The sequence below is a fragment of the Danio aesculapii genome, chromosome 17, assembly GCF_903798145.1.
Source record: "Danio aesculapii chromosome 17, fDanAes4.1, whole genome shotgun sequence".
Lineage (NCBI taxonomy): Eukaryota > Metazoa > Chordata > Actinopteri > Cypriniformes > Danionidae > Danio > Danio aesculapii.
Genome location: NC_079451.1, coordinates 26,000,162 through 26,027,868, shown reverse-complemented (window position 1 = coordinate 26,027,868; position 27,707 = coordinate 26,000,162). Strand labels below are relative to the sequence as shown.

At 34.7% G+C, this 27,707-nt stretch overlaps 1 protein-coding gene across 4 annotated transcripts in view; it reads left to right on the top strand.

Annotated features, from left to right (window-relative positions):
• ttc7b (tetratricopeptide repeat domain 7B) overlaps positions 1–27,707 on the top strand; it is a 77,670-nt gene that overhangs the window by 10,756 nt on the left and 39,207 nt on the right. For all 4 annotated transcript variants that reach the window (XM_056476810.1, XM_056476812.1, XM_056476811.1 and 1 more), the window contains exons 4-12: positions 6,025–6,158; positions 9,343–9,464; positions 17,566–17,644; positions 18,719–18,891; positions 20,743–20,806; positions 21,434–21,571; positions 23,890–23,973; positions 26,459–26,563; positions 26,712–26,829. In XM_056476810.1, the coding sequence (XP_056332785.1) occupies positions 6,025–6,158; positions 9,343–9,464; positions 17,566–17,644; positions 18,719–18,891; positions 20,743–20,806; positions 21,434–21,571; positions 23,890–23,973; positions 26,459–26,563; positions 26,712–26,829 (1,017 nt within the window). The remainder of the gene's footprint in view (positions 1–6,024; positions 6,159–9,342; positions 9,465–17,565; positions 17,645–18,718; positions 18,892–20,742; positions 20,807–21,433; positions 21,572–23,889; positions 23,974–26,458; positions 26,564–26,711; positions 26,830–27,707) is intronic.

Here is a 27,707-nt window from a genome sequence, read left to right as displayed (position 1 = left end):
CTAATCACCCATCACGCACCAACAACCACACACAAACACATTTTCCTCCTTGTCCTGTGTATATTAAACCCTCGGCCTGAATCATAAAAATCTCCCTTGTCACTTTGTCAGATTTACCGTGGGTCATTAAAGAGCCTGGTCACGGTAATGGAGCTTGTATTGGATCTAGCTAGTATAAGCTACAGTATAAGAAAGGGGGATGTGTGTGTGTTTTAGAGGAACACGCTGAATGTGTTATCTGTATCAGGACAGAAGTGACTGTGCCGTTTCCAGAACTTCTAGATTAAGTTCAGGCTTCTGATGTAGAAGGTCTATATAAGGTAAAGGGATTTACAGTATGTACACACAAACACACTCACTCTCTCGCTCTGGCTCATTCAGCTTTTCATGCTTGCTTTTTTGAGCATTGGTGTAACCATAAAAATCCTTCTGCCATGCTTTTGTTCAAAAATGGGTTATATTTTTAGTCTCTAATGCTCACCAAGACTGCATTTATTTGCTGCACAATATATCGTTTTAGCATTGATATTGCAGTTTGCGACTTTGCAGTAGTCACATCCCAGGATTGGCTTGGGATTATAATTAACTAGAAACGTGATTTGTGAAGGTATTTGCATAAGATAACTGTGTTTTCTTAACTATGTTTATATATAATAACTTTACTGTTAAAAGCTATTAGTTACTAGTTAATTGGTTAAAGGTATTAGTAACTTATAAATATATGGCAACTATTAACCCTAACGTTTCTGATTTTGATCGCCACCTTTTCTAAAGCTACTTTGAAACAATCATTTTTGTGAAAAGCTTGACGAATTGACGATTTCAGGCTAATTTAAACAATTTGGGCACAAGAAATCATAGTTTGCCACTTTAACAAGGATCAGTTGTGTTTAATTACTTATACAATGAAGACTATATGGTGTATTTTACATTTGATTATTGAATTTCTGTACCTCAATACTGTTAGACTCCATTGAAAACCATAAAGTGCTGTTCAATTCATTTTTTTATCTTTGTTCTATTGTTTTCACCTGTCCTTTGTTGTTCTATTTTGCAATTTTTTATTTTTAGTTTTGCAAAATCATCCAAATCAATGTAAAATTATGAACTGTTTTACAAACTTATGAAATTACACTTACCGGCCACTTTATTAGGTACACTTTACTAGTACCGGCAGTCCTTTTGCCTTCAGAACTGCCTTAATCGTTTAAGATTCAACAAGGTACTGAAAATATTCCTCAGAGATTTTGGTCCATATTGACATGATAACATCACGCAGTTGCTGCAGATTTGTCAGCTGCACATCCATGATGTGAATCTCCCATTCCACCACATCCCAAAGGCGCTCTATTGGATTGAGATCTGGTGACTGTGGAAGCCATTTGAGTACAGTGAACTCATTGTCATGTTCAAGAAATCAAATTCTGTTGACACTAAATACTGACCCTACCATCCAAATGTTGCAGCAAATATCGCGACTCGTCAAACCTATTGTCCACTTTAGGTGAGCCTGTGCAAATTGTAGCCTTAGTTTCCTGTTATTAGCTGACAGGAGTGGCATCCGTTGTGGTCTTCTGCTGCTGTAGCCCATCCGCCTCAAGGTTGAACGTGTTGTGCGTTCAGAGATGCTCTTCTGCATACCTCGGTTGTAATGAGTGGTTATTTGACTTACTGTTGCCTTTCTATCACCTCGAACTAGTCTGGCCATTCTCCTCTGACCTCTGGCATCAACAAGGCATTTGAGCCCACAGAACTGCTGCTCACTGGATATTTTCTCGGTAAACCCTGGAGATGGTTGCATGTGAAAATCCTAGTAGATCAGCAGTTTCTGAAATACTCAGACCAACCCATCTTGCACCAACAACCATGCCACGTTCAAAGTCAGGGCCGTGCACAGGGGGGTGGCCTGGTGGCTAGAGCCACTGCCCCTTTGCCCTCATTGGCTGAGGTGCCCCTCTTATGAAGCGCCCATGTCTTGAGGTAGTTGATTATGATGTGATTTACCTTCTATGTGCAATTTGATTGGACAGGAATCACAGGATGAATTTTTCTAATCCCCATAGACAAGAAAAATAAAGTTGTTGAAGGAAAATAGTGGAGTAAAAGTACCAATAATGCACTAAAATGTACTCAAGGCAAAGTAAAAGTACACATTTTTAAAACTACTTGGTAAATTATAATTTCTGAGAAAAACTACTCAATTACAGTAGTTTGAGTATTGTAATTTGTTACTTTACACCACTGATTCTGAGTTTATTGAAGCATAGTCATAGTTATTTATTTGCCAATAGCGAGAATTGAACCTTAAAATGAAGTGTGACTGAATTCTTTCCAAATAGTGCTATTCAGTCATTTGGTGAAATTGTATTGATACAGTATATCGCAATATATATCGCAGAAAAATAAAATATCTCAATGTCAGATTTTTCCAATGCAGCCCTAGCCAGCAGTGTTTATAACCAACCTAACATAACCATTTTAACCTGTATTTTATTCCAGTCTCTTCCTGTCTTACTGAGGCGTCACAGTACACCTTTTTAATCAGGCCTTGGTTGTTACCTTCTTACTCATGATGGATTATTCGTCTCGATTTTCATTTCGTAATCATTTTGTGACCCTCCACCAGTTTGTTTTCTTCATCATTCGATATCCGTTCATAAGCCGTTATCTATTATTGAAACCATTTGAAAAGTAGTTAGGAGGGCTACAGTTTCTGTTTCCTGTCACATTGCCATACTGTCATGAAAACTTTATCCGCATGGAGAACCCAATACTAATGGCAGCCAAACAAACAACTCTCATCATGTTTACCGGCCACCTGAGCGCCAGGTCTGGCCTGTTTTCCTCGAGCTATGAGGGATTTAAGAAGCTGAAGCCAGTCGACAAAGATTGGCCAGAGATTGTGTGACATCTCTAAAGGACCGTGCTTGTACCTTTACCACGTTACTTGGCTCTGGATTGACCCAGACGAGGCAAGGAGATACGGCAGTGGAACAGACAGAGGCTCTTGCTAAAACATTTAAAGCTTACTTGGTTTGTCTGAGGTCTTTGATTTTCTCACACATGTATATTTCAGAGTCTCACTTCCTCTGTCCGGCAGCAACAAAGGAAATGTACTCGAATTATATACACACAGCGTATCGCGTTCAGTTTGATCCTTTCAGATTGAATATCATATCCTGAAAGTAAGGATCAAATCATTACGGTGTATTTCTGTAGTAGATTGGATTAGAATTGACAGAAGTGCTGGGTGCGTCTGAAATGCAAGCTTTGTTGATGGTTTTTATGCTACATCAGGCTTTGCGTGAGTGAATTCTGTGGCTCAGGAGAAATTGAATGCAGATATGATTTTTAAAGGAATGGGGTTGGATTGATGCCAGAAGCCCGTGGTAATGCATATTGGTTTTAAATCGATAGCTCGAGCAAACAAATTAACATCCTCGAATGACCCGTGAAGGGAATTCAAATGCCAGTATTTATAACTATTCTAAAAAGTATTATTTTTTTGAAATGTAATTTTTTTTTTTCGGTAACATTTAGAATTCATATCATATATGATAAATAAGACGAGCTAATAGACAAACAGATGGCTATTTTATGGTTACATTTAACTAGCGTAAAAAAAAATCATTTCTAAATATCTTCTTATTTTCCAGTAGGGTATATGTACACAGACTTTTAATTTCAGTCAGCCAGCACCAGGGCTTCTGGTTAATTGTCATCCTATACAAAATCGCTGCGTTAAAGATCAGATTTTTTTACGCTTTAACAACCAAATGGATGCTTAAGTCTATTTAACTGACTATATTTGAATTACATTACAACATCGATGCTGTTGAAGGAACCTTAAGAAACTCAAAATAGTCACATAAAGCACATAAACACTAGCTGTGCAAATAGTCTATTAGCAACTAAATCAAGGGTGCCCAAACTTTATCGGATGAAGGGCCAAAAGCCAAATGTTATTGATAGCCGTAGACCAAAGATATATATCCCAAACTATTTTACATTAAAGTTGCCATGGGTAATTTCCTAATTCATGAAAAAAAAAAAAAAAATATGAACATTTATTTTACCCCAGTATTTTCAATAGAGTTTCTGCCCTCGTCTGCTGATCCTTACAGGCGCATGCATGTAAACGGCTTTTCATCTCATTTTACACTTGAACAACTAAATGAATGCTGAAGTCTATTTAACTTATTATATTTGAATTACATTACAACATCGATGCTGTAAAAGGAACATTATGAAATTGAAAGTAGTCACAGAAAGCTCTCACCGGAAGTTTATCATTGGCTGAAAAACACTACCTATGCATATATCCCATTGGTAATCACTCTTTGCAATCAATTATTTTTTCTGTCATCAATTAAATCAGAATATAAATGAATAAAATTATGGCTAGTAAACAAAATATTGTTCCAGTAAACATCTTTGAGGAGTGGAATTTTTAACCGGTAAGATTTGATTATAAAGTAATTAAAAGCATTTTTATTTGTCGTGCTCACTTAATCAGAACTGTGCAGAAATGTGTGGTGTGTTGTTTTTATTAAGTGATCATTTATCAATGATTAATGGGTAAAAATGTTCAGTCCATTAGTTAATGTTAGATATATATTTACTAGCATGAACAAGCAATGAACAATACATTTATTACAGTGTTTATTCATCTTTATTTAGTTTTATTCATTTATTTATGGTAGTCAATGAACATTAGCTCAGAGTGCATCACATGGTAACATGCACTCTAGGTTTATAGTTCTTAGTTCATGTTAGTAAAAACATTAACTTTCATTCATTTATTTTCCTTCAGCTTAGTCACTAATTTATCAGAAGTTGCCACCGTGGAATGAACCACCAACTATTCCGGCACATGTTTTACACAGCGGATGCCTTTCAGCCGCAACCTAGTATACACTCATTCACGGCCACTTCACCTATACCGCATGTCTTTGGACTGTGGGGAAAAACCCACACGAACATGGGAAGAACATGCAAACTCACACCAGCGACCTTCTTGCATACATTCTTACTTACATTCACTAATGAAAAAATATTGTGGGGGGTGTAACATTATTCACATTTTAAAAACATTCACTTTTCCCAATTTCATATTTATCTTGTGTACCTATAGAGTAGCACTGCATCCATCTTTTCCAAAAAAAAACTCTCTAGTTTTTTTAAAATACTTTTAAGACCAAGTTACAGCTTTTCAAATATCTCTAGAAAACAGCAGATTCTCTGTTCTTCCAGTTAAGCAGCTCCTTGCTTTCATGTAGTTTAGGAGAAGTTGATGAATTGACATGTTGTAAATCCAGCAGCTCTAATTTCCAAGGCTTTATTTTATAAACCGGACTTGTTATTCGTTCTAAGTGATTCGTTCTAAATAACAAACAATTTGGAGATCAGCTGAAGTTTTTAAAACTTTAGTGTGAATGGGTTAAACTAGCTAGGGCTAAACTAGATCAGATTTTTCTCACATCCAGTAGCGCACTTTTTAGGATTCTCAACCAAGCACTGCTGCTGGGTGATACTCTAGGTGTGCTGTAATGTCTGGGACGCAAACATTTTTCCAGGAGAAGTGCCCATAAATGGATTTCCCCCCTAAGTCATGTAACAAGAACAAGACTTGAAAAAAATGAAAGTTGCAAAACTCATTATGACCTGGGAGTAGGATTTTTGGAAAAGAAATACTCTGTTACATGAAAGTCCAACTTTTTATCAGTGTAAATAACTCTGAATGCATGAAATAGCATTACGACTCCTTTAAAAATTTAGTTACACATTTAATTCCTCATGGTACTGTACAATGATGTATTTATAGTACTGTTATACCACAAAGCCCTAAAAGGGAAATAAAGGTTAACATATGAATAATTCAGATCATCTTTATTGAACTGAGCTGTCATAAGTCATAAACTTGGCTATGAGTCTGTCAGTGCACTAGTACAGCTCTGTGGGTTTGCTTTTGCTTGCTGCTGGCATGTGTGCAGGTCTTCTCATCTCTCTGCTGTGTGTTTGCAGGTCTTTGTCTGGAGAAAGTGCCCATGGCGTCTCCATCACTGTCCAACAGCATTGCAGACAAAGACCAGGAGATCATCACTTGCTATGAGAAGTCTGGAGACATCGCTCTGCTCTACCTTCAGGAGGTTGAAAAGGTATTTCCAAACATTCTTTTACTTCGGGTTTTTTTTTTAAAGTCATCTTCTGAAAGACTATAAAGTTACCACATTACACTGTCTATATACTGTATATTAAAGGTTCCTCGTTGTGTTTTGGAGGTCTTTTACAATAAGTTTGCATACACCCAACATCAAACCTTCAGTTTTTTTGTTCAAAACGTGTGAAACTAGTTGATGTCGATTAAACAAAGCTGATGCTAGTCGACGCTACAAAAATTGTTTATTTTTTTCCTTTTGCTTTATGATTTTACAAATGCTACATGCATTTTATCTACAGTTGAAATCAGAATCATTAGCCTTCCTGAATTATTAACCCTCCTGTATTTTTCCCCCAGTTTCTTTTTAATGGAGAGAACATTTTTTCAACACATTTATAAACATAATATCTTTGGCAGGATGACAGTACATAATGTTTTAGTAGATATATTTCAATATACTGGTATTCAGCTTAAAGTGACATTTTGGGCTCTAAGTGCAAAGTCTAAAGCACATGGTGCAAAAGCATTACGGGCATGTCCAAATCCACTTTTGCTATTTTAAGGATGGAAAAATGTGCTTTGCTCATTTCATATTGCCTTTAAGAGTCAGTTGCGTCACGCTATGGCGCATTTGCTATTTACATGACAGACTTTGTTAGTGGAAAAACTGAATACTTCACTACCAAGAAAAGAGTTTTACAGACCATCTGCAACTCAAGGATAAAGAACAAGCCTTCTCCATTCAGCCTATTTACTCTCTTTTTACTTTACTTTTACTCTTTACTTTACTCCTTTACTTTCGTGTATAAGGAAACGGTGTTGTGTGCGCTCCACTGAAGACATCTTTTAGCCTACATATTTAATTTTGTTTGTTAAGCGCAAAGATTTGTTTCGAAAAATTTCTAAATTCAGTTCTAATTTCTAGTTATATCTAAATACACATCCTATTCTTATGCCCCATATGGTGATTTATACGTCTCCAAAACCAGACAGGCGGACAAATTTAAACTTTTTTTAATTAAAACAAATACAAAAAATGCATATAATAAATAAAACTGCTAATAATAAAAACATTATACAAATGCAAATATTCATGAATAAACTGAAAAAAGCCCCCTGAGATGAGGCAGTGGTTTTTATATCTATGTAGAAAATAATCATTTTGTTACATTTTAATCCTTAATTTTTTTCATATGTAAACATATTTGTGTATTGCTGTACATACTTTTTGTATTAAGCGTTTCAATAGCCTGCATAGGTGCATAACTAACACGCGCTCTGCGCTGGACTTTAGAACTGCTGTCAGTTGGTCAACAGCGTGGCCTATTTCATTTCCTCAAAATAGCAACGCACCTACAATGCGCCTTAACACACCTCCTTTTTAGACCGGAACACCCAGGAGTCCACAAAGTGGCACAAATGAGTTTGCTCTTTAAACACCATGGTATAAAATGTGAAAATTAAGATTGCGCTGATCTCAAAATAGCAACAAATTACGGAAAACACTTCTTGCGCCTAATTTACTTTACTCCTTTACTTTCATGGATAAGAAAACGGTGTTGTGCGCGCTCCACTGAAGACATCTTTTAGCCTACATATTTAATTTAGTTTGTTAAGCGCAAAGATTTGTTTTGAAACAATTTCTAAATTCAGTTCTAATTTCTAGTTATATCCAAACACACATCCTATTCTTATGCCCCATATGGTGATTCATACGTCTCTAAAACCAGACAGGCGGACAAATTTTAACTTTTTTTAATTAAAACAAATATAAAAATCCATATAATAAATAAAACTGCTAATAATAAAAACATTATACAAATGTTATACGCATAACTAACACTCGCTCTGCGCTGGACTTTAGAACTGTTGTCAGTTGGTCAACAACGCAGCCTATTTCATTTTCTTAAAATAGCAACGCACCTTAACACACCTTCTTTTTAGACCGAAACACCCATGAGTCCACAAAGTGACACAAATGGATTTGCTCTTTAAACACCATGGTATAAAACGTGAAAAGTAGGATTGCGCTGATCTCAAAATAGCAACAAATTACGGAAAACACTTCATGTGCCTAATTGCGCCAGGTGTATGATAGGGCCCTTACAGACTTAACTAGGTTAATTAGTTAGGCAGGTTAGATTAATTAGGCAAATCATTGTATAATGATGGTTTGTTCTGTAGACAATCGAACAAAAATATTGTTTAAGGGTGCTCATTATATTGACCTTAAAATGGTTTAAAAAAAAGAAAACATTTAATTAAAAATAATAATAAAACAAAAACAAACTAAAAGACTTTCTTCAGAAGAAAAAAATATTATATGAAATACTGTGAATAATTCATTGCTCTGTTAATCATCATTTGGAAAATGTTTTATCAAGTAAAAAGAATTCACAGGAGGGCTAAACATTTTGATGATTTTAATTGATATTTATTTTTTCTTATTCAATATTTCTCTTTATTGTGATCTTTGAAACATTGTAGACCTTTCACAGTACATTCACAAGCAGCTACATTAGACACAACATAAAAGGTATTATCTGAAAAAGCATAATAAGGGCCTTTTAAAAATGTACATTGATTTTTGTAGCTGAGGACAGATTTGCACAGTACTGCAGCGGAGGGTCAGCCATCCGTGAGACTAATCTCTTCCTGTCCCACCTGTGAACCTTAAATCACAATTAAAGTCTTTTACAGGTTAAAGTTCAATCTCCGGCAGAACAAAGATGAGTCTCTGTCTTCTTCTGACTGTTGTCGCACCACTGATTCCCTTTGTTGGAATTGTAGCGCACACATTCTTCCCTCTGCTCGGTGTTCAGTATTTACTGCTTGTGATTTAGCATTGGTGGTGAAGAGGGAGAGAGAGAGAGAGAGAGAGAGAGAGAGAGTGAATGAATGATGGCAGGAAAGCAGGACGGCAGAGCTTGTGTTCTGCTGCAGTGTTGACACTGCATTTTTTGGGTGCAGCTGAAGTTTTGCGTTTGACCTTCACACTAGGGAAACTTGCACCCTGCTAACCGCCATCCTCTCGGAGGTGTTCCCCGGGTAAATATAGCAAACACTTTGACTCTTCCCTCATTTTGAAAATGCGTTAGCTGAGTAAGTAACAGGAAGAGACAAGGAAAGAAAGTTGAAGCTGTTCTGAAGATGATATTAAATGGCATATGTCTTGTCTTTAGGCTCTTAGTGCTGGCATTCAGAACCGCAGTCCAAAGCCCGGCCCGGTCACACAGGAACAGGAACTTGGCTACTTCCTTGAGACTGGACTTCAGAGGGCTCACGTCATCCATTTCAAAAATGGGTGAGTGTGTGTGTGTGGAAGGGGTTATTGTGTGTTGTGTTGTGTTGTGTGTATCAAATTGTGTGTTGCTATAATGTAATTGTTGTATTTATGTCACGAGTGTTAAAGACAGATTTCCATTCTGTGCCTAGCAGAATGGACTATAAAGGTTAAAGAAACAAATAAATATATTTTTGTTATTGAATGCATTAATTGAAATCTTATTTAATGAATGGAGTAACTGAAATCTTAATCTAATAGCTGCAAACTCATTTGCAACGCTGGCCGTTTGTTCAAAGTAGTGTTTCTTGAGATCTTCAGATTTAAAGGTGCAGTAGGTGATCTGCCAAAATACTATCCGTTAGCATAATATTTTTGAAAAACACACCTCCTGAAATCACGAACGCACACATTAAAGATGACAGTAGACAACCCACTAGGCTAGATCATGTCATTTGCCAGTTAGAAAGTACTTTAGTACTATAGTTCTTTATAATACTAAAATTCCCAAGGAAAAACTGTATTATATCTGGCATGTTTTCAGTTGTGTAGCATGCACAACTTGTCATAATGTGTAATGTTTCAAACATACAAGGATCGCTGGTTTCACTCTTTCACGTGCTTGGTCCTAAAGCAAAAACTGTATGCTTAGTGCTTGGCCAGCGGCGTGCAGGAATTACACTTATTACTAAGCCATACTTGCATGCTAATTTAGACTGAATAGTAGTATGGTAAACAATAAAGGGAGCGCGTCACAGGTTGTCATTGTTCAAAAATGAACCAATGTGAATATAAAACCAACTTCGCCTCAGTAAAATAGGCTAGGCGGAAAAGCGTCCAAAAGTAACTCCAATATTTATTTAGCTTTTTAAAAAGTTTTGATTCAGCATTTGTTTTTACTGCCCTCTCTCTCGTGTGCATGTGAACGCAGCGCGTGTGTATGCGCAAACAGTGGATCTGCGTTAATGGTTGCACAAATGTACAAATCTACATTTGTTGACACAGTTTGGGCTACTTATCAGAATTATGGGAATTGTCGGCTTGATCAATTTGAATTGGACGAATATTTTTTAGTCTTAGTTTTATACCTCACCCAGAATATAAAAATGTATATAAATAAATCAAGATCACTTACTTGAATAATTATTATTGGAAAGTGAAAAGACAACCAGCACAGCAAAAAATGTTTCTGAAGACAATCACCTACTGCACCTTTAACATTTCTAAACATACATAAGATATCAGGCAATCAATGGTTTATATGAAATTGTATAAGCTTTTTGATTACTAAAATATAATGTAACTATTACAGTATAGTCCAAAACTGTTGAATTAAAACCAGACTTTTTAAATAATCATATAAAATTAACAAAATTAGAAATTTAAAAATACAGATTGATTTCTTGAAAGCATTCTAATTGTGAAATGCATATATTGAAAACTGATGTGAACAAACCATTGAACCAGACCTTTAAATGAATTCATTGAAACTGACTAACCCAGCTCCGACATGTCAAAACTAGTTTCTTGGTAAAAAGTAACTAGTAACTCTTGGTAAAAAAAAAAGATCAAAAATAGTCATATAAAATTACAAGCATGTGCTTCACTCAAAAAGGGACTTTCACTGCTTGTTAAAACTACTTATTTAAAATGAGCTGAAACAAAACAATTCTTGAGTTATTTTCAGGGGGCACAACTTAATTATTTTATGTTCAGTCTACCTAACTTTATAAACAGTCAAGTTAATGTAATTAATTTGTGTTGGGACAAAATGAAGCAATTGGATGGAGCCCAGCATTTTTAACAATGTTCTTAATATTACTGTTTCAAATATGTGTATATATTTTCTATATACAGCAACACTCAAAATATCTCTCAGCCTTAGCAGTATCCCTACACTCAGTTATGATTTGCGGCATTCCCTTAGAGATGAACAATGGTGTCCATTCATTTATTATTCCTTCAGTTCATACATCCCTTTTTTATTTTTTTCTGTTTGTGAATCCCTTTTTTCCTCAGACACGAGCAGCAACGAATGGTGCAGGAATCTGCTAAGCTTTCTGTCTTCCCACATATCTGTCTGTCTTTGTGCCTTTAATTCTGTAAATGGTTCATTAACCCTCGGCAGTCAATCTGTGTATGTGCGTCTCACATTGTTTATGTGTGTTCCGATGCACCATGGAGCTGTGTGTTTGACAACTACTCGTACGTATCCATACACTCTGTTCATGTAGAGTAGTGCCTTGCTTTTCACTATAGCAGAAACATAGGCACACTCTTGAAATGAAGGCTGCCCAATTGGGTTGTATTCAGAATTTGGATACATTTTAATACGGCATACATGCACTTTTTGGTAAACACACACAATTTTAATGGATCAAACTCATACAGCATTTGCATTTGTGGTAATTTACTGCTTTTAACATATTCAATTCAATTCACCTTTATTTGTATAGCGCTTATACAATGTAGATTGTGTCAAAGCAGCTTCACATAAAAGGTCATAGTAAATTGGAACAGTGTAGTTCAGTTTGTAGTGTTTAAGTTCAGTTCAGTTTAGCTCAGTTCAGTGTGGTTTAAAAATCACTACTGAGAGTCCAAATATTGAAGAGCAAATCCAACGATGCGCAGCTCTATAGATCCTGAACCATGCAAGCCAGCGGCGACAGCGGAGAGGGAAAAAAAAAACTTCACTAAATGGCGACAACATATTGGGAACCAACCATACTGGGTTTATAATCGTTTATAATCATCATAATACAGCATATACAATAGTCATCATTTGAAGTGGATGATTTTTTAAAATTGTTTTAAGACAAGAATGGGTGTTGTTCAGTAATTTTAGGACAGCATTCATGAAAGGTTTTGATCCACTTCAGTTGTTGACTACTCTATATATCAATCTTGGTAATGCTTGTTCTCTTAAAATTACCTAGAACAGAACGTGAATAAAATACAATTATAAAATAATAATAATAATGGCGTTGCATGTTCTCCCCGTGTTAACCTGGCTTTCCTTCTGGTGCTTTGTTTTCCCCCACAGTCCGAAGACATACGCTATAGGTGATTTGAATAAGCTAAATTGGCGTATGCTGGATACGTTGGCGGTTCATTCCGCTGTGGCGACCAATGATGGGTACTAAGCCGAAATGAATGAATAAAAATTACAACAATAATAATAATTATTATAATGGTACAATAATAATAATAAAATAATTTATTTATTAAATGATTTATTTATTTATTTATTTACTGTTTTATTTTTAATAAATGCATGAAAAAAAAAAATTATTAACTTAATTAAATTCACGATGCTCTCCAAGCCAGTCCTTTTAAGTAATTGCTACAAATAATGTTATTGGGTTTCAAGTAAATTAATTTGTTTTTAAACACTGTCTTTATGAACTTTAGGAACTTTTAACATGTACTAAAGAAATAAAAAACCAAACGTACAAAAAAAAATTAATATGAATTACAAAAATAATGCAATTAGAAATATATAAATTTATGTACTGTAGATATACATGCAATATAATGTATCAAAACAATGGTATGTCAATAGCAAGGGGTACAAGTTATACAGTCAAAAGATTTGTATCAGCTTCCTTCAGAAATCCTACTAAGGGATTCAATTTCTCTTGTCTGTTTGATATGTTATATCTAAATTCTTCTAAGGCATAGGTCTTAAACTCGATTCCTGGAGGGCCGCAGCTCTGCACACTTTTGCTGCAACCCTAATCAAGCGCAGCTGATTCAACTGACCAAGGTGTTCAAGACAACTAGAGACTATTTAGCAGGGGTAAGTTGAGGTGGTTGGAGCTAAACTATGCAGAGCTGCGGACCTCCAGGAATTGAGTTTGAGACCATTGATCTAAAGGTAACACGTAACTTGCTCAATTTGTTTTTTAAAACTAGAATTTGTTTTTAGTTGTATTAACACTGTATTTCACAATTTTACAGTTTTAACTAAATAAATAAAAGGAGTAACCTTTTTAACAGCATTAAAATTCATTCATTCATTCGTTCTCCTTCGGCTTAGTGCCTTATTTATCAGGTGTCACCACAGTGGAATGAACCACCGACTTATTCTTGCCCTTCCAGCTTTAACCCAGCATTAAGAAACACTCATACACTCTCACAATCACACTCACACACACACACACACACTCATACACTACTGCCAATTTAGTTAATCCAATTCACCTATAGCAATTGTCTTTGGACTGTAGGGGACACCAGAGCACCCAGAGACTCAAACCAGTGACATTCTTGCTGTAAGGCAACAGTGCTAACCACTGAGCCACCATGCCGCCCAGTAACAAAATTATTAAACATAAAAATATACATTTAAATGGGGTTTTACTCTCACATATGCCTTCACAACATATGCATATGCAACATTCTAGCATTAAACTTTACAAAGATCACATGTGACAGCAGTGTACTGTGAGTCACTAGGTTTTAGCACAAAAGAAATATGACAGAGATGGAAAATGAGTGAAACAAGGATAAAAAGGAGACTTTGAAAGCAAAGCTAAACTAATCATGTGATTTTGTTTACTCTGACAGATCTGTTAATTACAGAGAGCGACAGATCTAGTATACAGTCAGTCAGTGTCTAGTCAATTTAGTCAGTGGACGTCGTTTTGTAGGAGACATATAGGTTATACATCTTTGGTCACATTCTTTCATCTGTCTCAGTGCCGTTGTCTTAACCAGAGATGCATTTTTTCTCTTTTTTCTTTGCTTTTTTGTTTGCGATTTGCAGCACTTCCACATGCCAGTGTGAGGTTTGGTTTTTGTGAAGCTCCATCATTTATTTATTTATTTATTTGTACAGTGAGCGTGTGGTTGGGGAGGGATCTTCAATATGGATGCAGGTGGGGCATCTGTCAGTGCTTGAAATGCATCTGTTTGAAATATGACCACTGCAATGGTGCATTGTGGGTAATGCATCGGTTGGGTTCATAAATGAATGATGAAGTCTTAAAACCTTACACAACATGCAGTTCTTACAGGATGATAAATGTTTAGTCTGTCCCTTGTGTTTTAAAACAGACTAGTATTTAAAAGGAACCTATTATGAAAATTTTAAAAGGGGTTTAAACACTGTCATGTGGTGGCAATGTGTGAATAAAGCCAGCCTTTAATGGTAAAAATGAATTTGTTCTTTTTTTATAATCACACTTGTCTGCAGAAACACATTGATTGACAATTTTCCTTTGTATGTGTCATTGAAGAGGGAAATCCCTGCCAGTTAGGGATGATCTTTCCCATATTAGCATAAACAGCCCTGAGCGGGAAGAAGCCGTCTGCCATTAAGATTTTCACCTGATGAACACATAGTCAGCAACTAAGGGGCATTATAAACGTTATCAGATGAAAACAAACACTTTATTCTTCATAGACTGCCTTCTTCTTCACATTTTCAGGTTTTCACAGAGATAACATTAGTCCTGTTTTGAATCTGCTACTATACTGAGACACAGGTATTTGTAGCTCCGCCTTCTTTTGAAAAAGAGCAAATTCATTTGAATTTAAAGTGACAGTCACCAAAACAACACAATTTGGATCAAAACCTAACAGGGGCCGTTTCAAAGCATTTTAAAACATTATTTGTGGGGTATTTTTTAAATAAATGTTATTTATATTTATTTTTATTTTTTTTACAATACAGAACAGTAATTTAACAGAAAAAAACAAGCTACAGTTTAAGTGAGAAATTTAGCCCCCCTGTTTATTTTTCCCCCAATTTCTGTTTAAAGGAGAAAAGATTTTTTTTCAGCACATTTCTAAACATAATAGTTTTAATAACTCATTTCTAATAACTGATTTATTTTATCTTTGCCATGATGACAGTAAATAATATTTGACTAGATATTTTTCAAGACACTTCTATACAGCTTAAAGTGACATTTAAAGGCTTAACTAGGTTGATTAGGTTAACTAGGCAGGATAGGGTAATTAGGAAAGTTGTTGTATAATGATTGTTTGTTCTGTAGACAATCGAAAAAAACATAGCCTATATGGGCTAATAATTTTGTCCCTAAAATGGTTTTTAAAAAATTAAAAACTGCTTGTATTTTAACCGAAATAAAAGTAAGACTTTATCCAGAAGAAAAAATATTATCAGACATACTGTGAAAATTTCCTTGCTCTGTTTAACATAATTTGGGAAATATTTAAAAAATAAAAAAATAAAAATCAAGAGGGGCTAATAATTCTGACTTCAACTGTATGTCATTACAATCATACACCTATGGTCAATATGGACATACAATATGGACATACATAATCACCACATAAACTTGCATGTAAAAAAGGGGGCCAAAACATAAGATTGCTACAGTATATCTCTTCCAATTACCATTCACTTAAATAGGGATGTCTTTAAATTCCCTATATATCAACCATTTTTCCTGAAAATATCCATTTTCATCCTCAACATAAATGTCAGTTTTTCCACTACCTGAATTTCTTCAATTATCTCAAACCACTGCTTGTGTTTTAACATTAAGTCTTTAAGCCAGTTCCTTGTTATAGTCTTTTTGCATGCCACAGCTTTGACAATGTCCTTAATATCGCCCATAAGCAAAAATAATGCAGTCCTAGGAACTCCCAAAATGTTAGAATTTTCTTTATGGGGTATTTAGAGCTGAAACTCCACATACACGCTCTACAGGGACACTAGAAACTTATTTTACGTTTTGTGAAAAGGAACATAATAGGTCCCTTTAAAGTATTAAATTATAGCTCAGCGTGTTCATGTCTGTTATTAAAATTCACTAATAACTAAACTGAAGCATTTTAAATGCCAAGTCATTTGGGCATCAGCATTATAATATACAGTATCAACCTGGATATTCATTTGGCATTTAAGTATTGTTAGGGGGTTATTATTATTATGAATGGAAACATTAGGGCTTAAAAAATAGCTTGAAATAAATTCAAATATACAAATATTCAGCTTGTGGCAAAGGATGTAGATATTATTTATATTTTACATATTATACATATTTAACTTGATGTACTTAAAACTAAAACAAGACATTAAACAAATAAAAAATGCTGTGGTGAGTTCTGAAAATTTGTTATTAGCCAATTCAGTCCAGGAAATGATAGATACCTATCGATTTATAATCAGAAAAATCCACATGCCTGTGTTTGAACTGTTGCTTGAAATGACTACTTTACGATTTAATACTTGTTTTATTTCTGTTTTGGTCTGTATTTATCATCAGACTAATTTGCCGAATTGGTCACTCTAGGTTGAAACACCTTGTATTTACTGAAGAATGATGTATGATACCAACGTGTAATCACTGTCAAGCCCCCCTCACTGTAAAACACATTTTATTGGAATGTGACATTTAAAAAAACTTCTAGATGTGTTTTTTATACTCTGAGCACTTTAATGGGTGTTTTTAAAAATCACTAGGAAGAATTTTATGTTAATCACAAATTGATTTTAAATATTATATATCTAAAATTTTTAATATATTTATTTATTTATTTATTTTTATTCTGTATCCTTGACATATGAAGTTATTATTATTTAATATGGTTTTATCTATATGGATCTTCCCGTGAAATAGTCATGAGTTGCTAATGTGGCAGTAAATAAACAAACTCAAACTGTCTGTCTGTCTGTCTGTCTGTCTGACTGTCTGTCTGTCTGTCTGTCTGTGTGTCTGTATTGGAATCATCACTACTTTTGATGGATGTCTTTTAACACAGCTTGTGTACTCTTGAGAGAAAAAGAAGTTCTGTTTCTGACTGTGCTGAATCTCAGTCTGATTAAAAGACTGACCCCAGTCAATGACATTCATCATTTTGAGAGGTTGTGCAGTGTTCATAAAGGTGTTAATTCCCTGTATACAGAATCAACAGTAATCAATGTGCCCACAGGCCCCAATAGCTTCCTGTCCACCGATGAGTAGCTGCTTTAGTGTGAGTGCGTGATGGTAGAGCTTATTAAATCATGGCCTGTCCTAGGGTTGTCTGTGTGTGTTTTCAGGTGTTTGTGTATGATTTAGATGTGAAAATTGTTGATATTGGTCATCGTGCAGCTCTCTAGAGAGGAATAATGGATCTCTTTTCTCTGCTTTTCGTGGTGCTGCAGTAACCTGACCCGTGGTGTTGGACGCTTTCGAGAAATACTCCGTGCCGTTGAGACCAGAACCACTCAGAACCTGCGCATGGTGAGTTGTGTGTCTGTGTGTGAGCTGCTAGGTTTGTGGCGTTGTCTTTGTTCACAAGAGTGGTTCTCATTCTTTTTCACTCCAAGGTCCTTCTTTATCTAAGATGAATTTCAAAGGCCTCTCACTTCTCTGTTAGTACCAGTGTCAGTATATTGCAATTATTATGACAATAATATTTCACATTTTTAGAATTTTGAAACTACTTTATGACTTTATCCACCTCTGTATTAGTTAAATATCATTTGGGTCAAATGTATTTTGTTGGGTAACACTTTAAAATAATGGTCCATTCGTTAATGTTAGTTATCGTAACATAAACAAACAATTAGTAATACATTTACTATGGTATTTATTCATCTTTGTTAACATTAGTTAATGCTATTTAAGTTAAATAACACTAGTTCATGTTAAATTACTGTGCATTAACTAATGTTAACAAGCACAACTTTGGATTTTATTGTAGCAGTAGTTAATGTTGAACTATGAGTGATAAATGCTTTGCAAGAATATTTATCCATAGTTTATTTTAGTAAATACAGTAACTAATATTAACTAATTGACCATTATTCTAAAGTGTTACCTTTTGTTGTCACCATTAAATTAAGGAGGGGATATTATATACTTAATGTGTTAAATGTTAGTACTAGTAGTATTTCAAATAGCTTTTGTAGAAATAAAATGGCCAAATATTGGTGAAACTTTCTGTATAACTGATATATTACATTATATACTGGATGGATATATACATTATTATCATTAATAATATATATATACTTGCATATATATATATATATATACTGTGTATGTACTTGCAGTACATACAAACCAGAGAATAATTGTGATTATGAGAAATGCAAGTGATCCAAAATTTAGAAAATAAAAAAATATATAGGTTTATCATTATTTTTATTTATTGACAGGCATTGAGGAAACAAGTAATGGGATATTTCATATTTGTTTATATTTTCTTATTATATTTGTTAAGCTTATTTTAAGTCCCTTAGTGGACCCTGGCCTCTTAGGTTTAAACCGCAAATCTACCACAAGTCATGTATTTGTATGTTGTTTGTTTAGACTATTGCCAGGCAGCTGGCAGAGATCCTGCTGAGGGGCATGTGTGAACAGAGTTACTGGAACCCATTGGAAGACCCTCCTAACCAATCGCCCCTGGACGACCCGCTCAGACACAGCCCACACACCAAGGACTATGCCCTCAGTCGCCGGCCGCGCATCTACTCAGGAGAGAAGTATGGCAACACATCTCCAGCTCTCATAACTAGGGTTTCTCTGCTTTCATCTGTATGTCGTGAATCTGAATCGAGGTTTTCAGCTGAATGCACCAAAATTTAGATTTAAAAATTATTTATTAAATAGAAACCAATACAAAAGTTAATTCAAGCTAAATATCCAAGCTTCGGATTTCAAGACCCATTTGAAGTAGCCCATTCTCATGCGCTCTGTACTGTAACTCCGCCTGGTGCAGTCATGGTAAAGCAGCAAAGTATCTTGACTTACTTGACTATGAGTTTCCTAGCAATTTTTTCACTAAGACTTGAGCTTTGAATAGGAAATTTATCAACTTTTTTGTAAAATTTTTGAGTGAAATGTTATTGGTCAAATTAGTTTCATTTCATTATGCTAAGCTAAGCTAAAAGTGATCCCACCAGAACAAGAAATCAACTGAATGGATCAAGTCAACTGTTTAAATCTAGGAGACAATAAATGCTCTTACTATTTTTCTTTTTAAATTTTAGTATTTCTAAGGCAAATTTTAAGTCTGCAGGGTCTTAAAAAGTCTTAAAATGTTTTAAATTTTGGGCCTTAAAAAGTCTGTTGTAGGACTTAAATCTTTTTAAACAGGTCTTAAACCCATTCAGTCACCAGAAATCTATATCAATAAAACTTATACATATTAAACATATATAATTATATTTAAAATATAAAAAATATATATATATTTCTATTTTTTTATTGCAAAGAGATACAATTCACAACAGCTAGTAGACACAGGAAATTGTCCAAATTTATTCCTGTAATCAGGGAAAGAAAACTAAAACCAATTACACAGTTCCTCATCGTAATAACAGAGCAATGTGTCCCTTTATTTGATTATTCATTTATATAAAAGCTATTTACAGAAATAATGCGGAGTGGACATAATATTTATTAACAGGCATGAAAGGAATTTTTTTAGTACAGAAATTCAATGGGTTTATTATGAGTTATATGGTCAATCCATTTGGACAAAAAGCCATCAAATATATATTTTGATCATTTATGTAATTTTGTCCATAATAGATATACTTTTAACAATGTTCAACTTGTCATTAAAAATTTTAAAAGTATACAACTAGAGTTTTCTTGTTTTCACATATTAAAATATATGGCTAAGAAATAACTACAATTGATTTTTTGTTGTTGTTGTGGAAAGCAAAAAATCAACTGGGCCATTAGAAAAAAATCCTTAATGTTTAACCCTGTATAAGTCTACAATTTCATTCATAATCGTCTTAAAAGGGTCTTTAAAAGTCTTAAATTTGACTTGATGAAACCTGCAGACACCCTGAATTTAAACTTATATTTAGGTTACAACACATTTCTAAAATAATGTGCTTCATTAAGTATCCATATGAAAATACATAGCCAGCGGTTTTACATGCCTAACCTTGTATCTATCAGGTTATGCGTAGGCTAATGAGTCTTCTGAGTACAGTTAAGAAAGTACTCAATTCAGATTTAAGAGTTTATATGGTAATTTTTTTGCTGTTTGATTGGATGAAAAAGGAATAAACCCCCTTTCCAATCTGATCGAATTTTCAATTAGATTGATCTCAATTGTAACATGTTTAGAAAATGTTTTGTTTTTGAGTGAATCGTCAATCCGATTACAAAATGATTATTTGGATGCATTTAAACATAGCAATTTTTGAAGAGTGTAAGGTAGCTATATCATCCCCAACTAAGCAAGCCAAAAAACATAGTGTACTTATAACAATAAAAAAGGGAAGAATACATTTTGAAAATGTTCTTCTTGTCACTGCATACATCACATCTCTGATAGAAAAAAATCCATGATAATCTCTTTCTCTTCTCTCTAGTTTGTTTTGTCCTCAGGAGAACACAGAGGAGGCTTTACTCCTGTTGTTAATCAGCGAGTCTATGGTGAGTAGCAGACAGTAAAACTTGCGTGTCCCTCTGAATATGTAAATGAAGCCTGCATGGTCTGACACTGCAGGTTTTACCTTATGAAAGGCCCATTATTATGGTACTGAAAGCAGAGCTGAAAAATCTGAGATGCCTTTAGCTTGAGCACAGCAGAAACTCCTGTTGGGTCTCTCGCTCATGTGGCTTTTTCTTTAGATTTCTTTAAACCAACTGTTTAACATTACAGGGTTTGAGTTTAGCCGTAATGAGTTTGTAGTCTGTCACAGTGCGATCAAATGGTGCTTTTTTTCCTGGAAATAAGATTTTAATACTGCAGAGTAGCTGGGTAATGTTACAGAACATTCTATTTCAAATAAATGAACGTCCTGTTAATTAAAAAATCCGGAAGAATGTTTAATTGTTTAAATCAGAATATTACAATGTTTTCTGAAGGATTATAAGTATTACACTGGAGAATAGTGTCTCGCTGCTGAAGATTCAGGAATAAATTACTTTTTAATTTACATCCAAATTTAAAAACGGATAATTTTTTTTCCACATATAAAATATCTGCCTACCTCAAATGTTGAACAGTAGTGTGATGCGGATGCCGGAAATGTTTATTCATTTCAACATTTTTCATAGGCTAACAGAGATGCTGTTTTGAGTCGAATCCCCGAACACAATAATGACAGAATAATCAGCCTCCAGAGTGCCTCGCTGGTGTACGACCTGCTGACCATCGCACTGGGCCGCCGAGGACAGTATGAGATGCTCTCAGAGGTGAGGTTCTGTTCAGAAATACTCCCTCAGTGAACCTCCTGTTGTAGTTGCTGTGGTAACAAGACCAGACTTGTGCTGTAGACTACCCTTTTTTGTGTGAATGTGTGTCTGGGACTTGTCTGGAAGACTGTATGTCAGTTTGGGAGCATGTACTAAGCCTTTATTACTAGCTCTAAAGTTATGTTTTGGATTTGGGAACAGTAGATTGTTTGGATCAACTCTAGTCTGTCGATTATTAGATATTATACACCCAAGGGGTTTACTTCCCATGGTCTGTTATTACATTTTATCGTAACATAACGTAACATTTAACATATAGACTATAACATAACATATAACATAACATATAATAGAACATATAATATAATATAAAACATAACATAACATATAATGCATGAATTTCCCAGTGATGGATTGCGGCTGGAAGGGCATCCGCTGCGTAAAAACATGTGCTGGATAAGTGGGCGGTTCATTCCACTGTGGCGACCCCAGATTAATAAAGAGACTAAGGAGAAAAGAAAATGAATGAATTATGTATGAACCAAAATGGGAATTATGTCAAGAAAACCCAAAGTTTAGCTTCCGCTTAGTCAAGATCCCAAACGACAATGACTAAATTTGTTGTTAAATTATTGGTGGTTTAAATGTTAGGCTTTTTAAGTTCCATTAAATGTAATATTATACTTAATACAGTTTTATATAAACTAATAAAACAATCACAACTGATTTTTTAAATTAAAAATATCACAACTAATTGGACCAAAAATGTTTTAGAACAGACTTCTCCATTCTGTTCTTTCCAACAGAATCGAATTTATATATTAATTTTTTTCAAATAGTTAATAGATGGATGATGGATGGATGGATGGATGGACGGGTAAATTGACAGACTACCTGATAAAAATTTTGTCCCCTATCAGAAGTGGCTTATATGAAAGGCAAAGGCCTCTAGATTACGCTTATTTATATACCAAAATAAATTATGATCATGTCTTGATTTTTATTTATTTAATTAGGACCGTAAGGTCTGACTTTGCTTAGACAAAAGTCTTGTCACTTAACAGAAATAATGTACAGTATAGAATATAAAGTCATGGTGCAGTGGAAAAAGAATTAATATTGAGTATGACTCCCATGAGCTTGGAGGACTGCATCCATACATCTCTGCAATGACTCTAACTTATTAATAAAGTCATCTGGAATGGCAAAGAAAGTTCATCAAGATTCTTTGGATTCACCTTCAATACCTTCTCCTCCATTTTACCCCAGACATGCTCAATAATGTCAATGTCTGGTGACTGGGCTGGCCAATCCTGGAGCACCTTGACCTTCTTTGCTTTCAGGAACTTTGATGTAAAGACTGAAGTATGATAAGGAGCGCTATCCTGCTGAAGAATTTGCCCTCTCCTGTGGTTTGTAATGTAATGGGCAGCACAAATGTCTTGATACCTCAGGCTGTTGATGTTGCCATCCACTCTGCAGATCTCTCGCACACCCCATACTGAATGTAACCCCAAACCATGATTCTTCACCACACTTGACTGATTTCTGTGAGAATATTGGGTCCATGCGGGTTCCAATAGGTCTTCTGCAGAATTTGTGATGATTGGGATGCAGTTCAACAGATGATTCATTGGAAAAAATCTACCTTCTGCCACATTTTCAAATGATCAACTAGAAATCAAGTTATTATTTGTTGCTTTGATTGATTGATTTAGAACTAACCCAGTTTCAGAAGTAAAGCAGAAGTCTGCATGTCACAAATTTGTCATAATTAAACCGCATTTAACTTTCTACTTAAAGTTTTCTTTTAGCCACAAATAAGTTTTTTTTATAAAAGCATGGCCTATTTAAGCCCAACACAGAACAGCATTTGTGTGTGTTTGTGTGTGTGTGGTTTGTAGCGTGATGTTTTCATTAGCGTACCTGAACAGATTTTTCTCTATCATCTCCATCTGTTGATCACGCTGTTGTTGCTAATGTTGGACTCAGCATAACTTTAGCTGTGTCTTTTATATTCAAGGATTTTGTGGTTGTGCAATCACCAGGCCCCAGGAGTCTGCCATATTTTGTGCGTATGTGTGTCCTGTTACTGTTTGTTATATAGATCTAATTGCTCAATGAATTGCTCTGTGCTAAGCTGCTGGTGTGATTAACTATAAAACCTCAGAGACGTGCAGAAAGCCTGTGGCACTGTGGGTAATCTGCAGCAGGAGACATGGCCTGGCTCTGTGTTTGACCTTTGTTTGTGTATCTGTTGAGGGTCATAATTGTTCTCAAATCCTATTTGAGATCATCCTAATGTGTCCTCTTCACAGTGTCTTGAAAGAGCCATGAAGTTTGCCTTTGAGGAGTTTCATCTTTGGTTCCAGCTAGCTCTCTCCCTGATGGCTGCTGGGAAGGTTAGTTTTCCTTTGCCCATGAACATTTCAGGCAGTTAAGAAGTTCTCTGAATGTGCAGTTTATAGTTAGCTTTATTCTGGAAACTACTAATGACAGTTCTTTCAAATAAAAATAATTTTTAAAATACTTTTCCTGGTATAAAATAACTTTCAGAAATGTTTCTATTAATATTTGGACAACAAAATACAGATGTTTTACTGTACATCATTTACCTGTCAACCTCCCCATTTTGCCGGGATTCTCCTTTATTTTACCATTCTATCCTGCTATCATCCCGTTTAAGTATTTTCCTGTATTTCTCCCATATTTTTAATCTTTCTACGAAAAGCGAAAGTAGCATCAGTGAGCCGATCTCAAATGTGATATAATTGCTAGAGCTGTTCAAGAAAATTGTGCTGTCACTTTGTTTTGGCTTGAAAGCACATATAAATGAATATTAAAACGGCCACATTTACTTTATTTCCATTAAAGCTATGCCACCGCCGCTCTTCCTATGCAACCTCTGAATCGGTCAAATCATGTGTCAGTGCTGACTGATGGACATGCTCCTTATAAAGACACTGTTCCCAGATCAGCTTCTTTGAAGAGAAGCGAAAATGGACATTTTTGGATTTGGGTGTTTTAAAACAGAAAAATACACTTATTAATAGGCTATGTAAACATGTCCGTTCTGGTGTGCTTTATTTTAAACACAAATTATTTTGTCTTAAATGGGCATAAACAGTTACGAATTCGTTGCTCTTCACTCAATAACCTTAGTAACTTTAATCCATATTTAAACACAGTGAATAAAAATGAACGACTTTTGCATGAATCTCTCGCATAATTAATTAATTTCTGTATAGGCCATTGATTTTAATAGGCTATTTTTATTTTATTTTACCTTTTATTTTATTTTCAATAAAAGCTTTCAGTTAAAGTATCCCGTATTTTACATCCCAGGGTTGACAGGTATGATGTTTTAAGTTGATGTTTCAGTTATTCTGACCAGTTTTCATTTTGATTGAAACAAACAAATTGCTCTAAATTATAATACTTATATTCCAAATTTATAAGAAATGTTCTCTAATCTTTGTAGAATAAACATATTAACATTTATGGTTTCCAGGTCATGGAATTTTAGAAATTGCATTCCAGACTAGGAATGGGACAATAACCAGTTTATAAGGTCTACTGTGGTTTTAAAAAGTCAAGGTTTTAAAACCGTTAAAATGTTCTGTTGTACCATTCTTGAGGTATTTATAATTTAATTTCTGTTTTTTTTTAGCGCAATAGTATATCCAGCAGAAAAGGACCCCCTGATAAAAAGCTACATGATTTAGGAAATATCTGAAAAACAAATTGCTTATAAACCAACATCCAAGCCTGCTGGATGGCTTACTTTATATCTAAGGAAAATAAAGATATCCAAAGATGCCTAAAGTTTTAAAGAAAATAGTGTTTTTGAAACTAATGAAGACCGCAGAAGTCAATGATTTATTTAAATTATTCAGCCTGACGTGTTTACGGTTTCAAAATATAAAAATTGTTAAAATAAAATATCTTTCAATGGGGGAAAATGTTGTTGTTTTTTACCCTGACATTTAAAAAGAACATATTTTAAAGCAGTAAACACAATATCCTGAAACCGTGATGTTTTTCCAAGGTTATAATACCGTCAGTATCTTATAATGGCCCATGCCTATTCCAGACATTGAACAAAAAGGATTTTTGTATTTTTTTTTTTGTCTATGTTATGATGATATTTATTAGTCCATTACATTTTTACTTTCCATTTATCAAAATGTATGATGAATTCAGTCAAAAATTACTTTTATCAAAATTTCTCATAATGTACAACAATATTTGCAGCATTTCTTCAGCGTTTTACTTTGAAATATATCAAAAAAATTACACATTAGATCTTGAGAACTTTTTTGACCTCAAGAATCAGTGGTCTCTGTAATTTATGTAAAGGGATCACTGAGAGAAACAAAGTGAAACAGTGTTTACCTCTTAACCAAATAAAGCCTGCTTCATTATATTTGATACATGAATCTAAAGGAAGAAAAACATCTCTTCAACTGCAACATTAAAAATAAATCATGTTAAGATTACAAATTTTAGTGATCTATTCAACAAACAAAGCCTTCTTCAAATGGGCTTCAGCTGAATATGCATTGCAGTGATCCCACATGACATATCTAAAGCGAGTCACATACTGCCATGCCTTGTCTGTGACAATTTGAGGTATCACACACCGGATGAGCACTTTCTATATGCAAATATAATGTTATTTAATATAAAACAATGTAGAATTTGAACAGCGTCTTTAAATTCAGAAAATTCAGGTGAAATTCAGGTTTATAGTCGTTGAAAGTCAGGAACATTTGACTATTTAGTAAATCCAGAGAAACCGATATAATCTCTTGCATGTGATCTTCTGTATCACCTATAAATGACTCTTTATTAATCAAAAGCCTGTGTTTGTGTGTGTGTTTATAGTCGGCTCGAGCAGTGAAGGTGCTGAAGGAGTGTATTAGACTGAAGCCAGACGATCCCACCATTCCTCTGCTGGCCGTCAAGCTGTGTATTGGAAACCTGCACTGGGTAATGAAAGAGGAATCATGGGAAATATGCACAGGATCAACTGGAGAGCTGACACTGACCTGTTTACGACTCTGAAAATCCATTACTGTTAGACTGTCCACGAACAGTGAGGAGGTGATGACATGGGGTGTGTATTTGTGTGTTTTAGCTGGAAGAAGGTGAGCGCTTCGCTAAAATAGTGATTGATATGGGTGAGAAGGCGGCTGAATTCAGGGCTAAAGGCTATCTCGCTATTGGTCTTGTCTACAGCCTGAAAGCAACAGATGGTAAGTATAGCTAAAGTAAGACACATTGTATATATACACGGTTACTCTAAAAGATGACACACTATACCCACAATTTTCTGTTATGATCTGAATCTATATGAAATGTACTCTTTATAGCATTTTATTTACATTATATTCTAATCATAATCATTATATACTGTAAACTGGGTAGTAACTGTTCCTAAACCTAGTTATTACCTCGTTTATGTAATGATTATTATACTAGGAATATTGTATATGTGAAACAGGACTGTTAAATTGCCTACAGAGTACATTTTGTTAGATACAGATCATGCATGGATTTTCTAAAAAAATATTTCCATTCAGCTCAAAATCAAATTGATATATTTACTTATTTTCTCATAGTTCGCATTATCACAAATATATTTTACTACAGAGTACATTTTATAGGATGTATAAGATCAAATTTATAAGAGCATAAAATTATTATGGGTATAATGCAGGCCCGGATTGGCTAATCGAGAGGACCGGGAGAATTCCTGGTAGGTCGGTCTGTTTTTTGGCCGAGAGGGCCAATGTCCCTAGCTGCTTGCACTCTCAGCAGTCGCACTTTTTAAAATTATTTATTTATTTGACCATAGCCTCACTCTTTTTATTCATTATTTTGCCACAGCTCCGTTCTTTTTATTTATATCGCAGCCCTGTGAGCAAAATGCAGCCTGCAGGTTAATGATGACGTAACTATCATTCGACCCTAAACAGCGGCACCTTAGTGAATATAAGAATTCGAATAATTAACATTAATGAATATTACACCTGCTTAATGAAAATCAGATGATTCACTACATTAATAAATTTGACATAATTTGATCAGAAATCTAAAAAGGGGACAAAAAACTGAAGCCATCAATATAAAG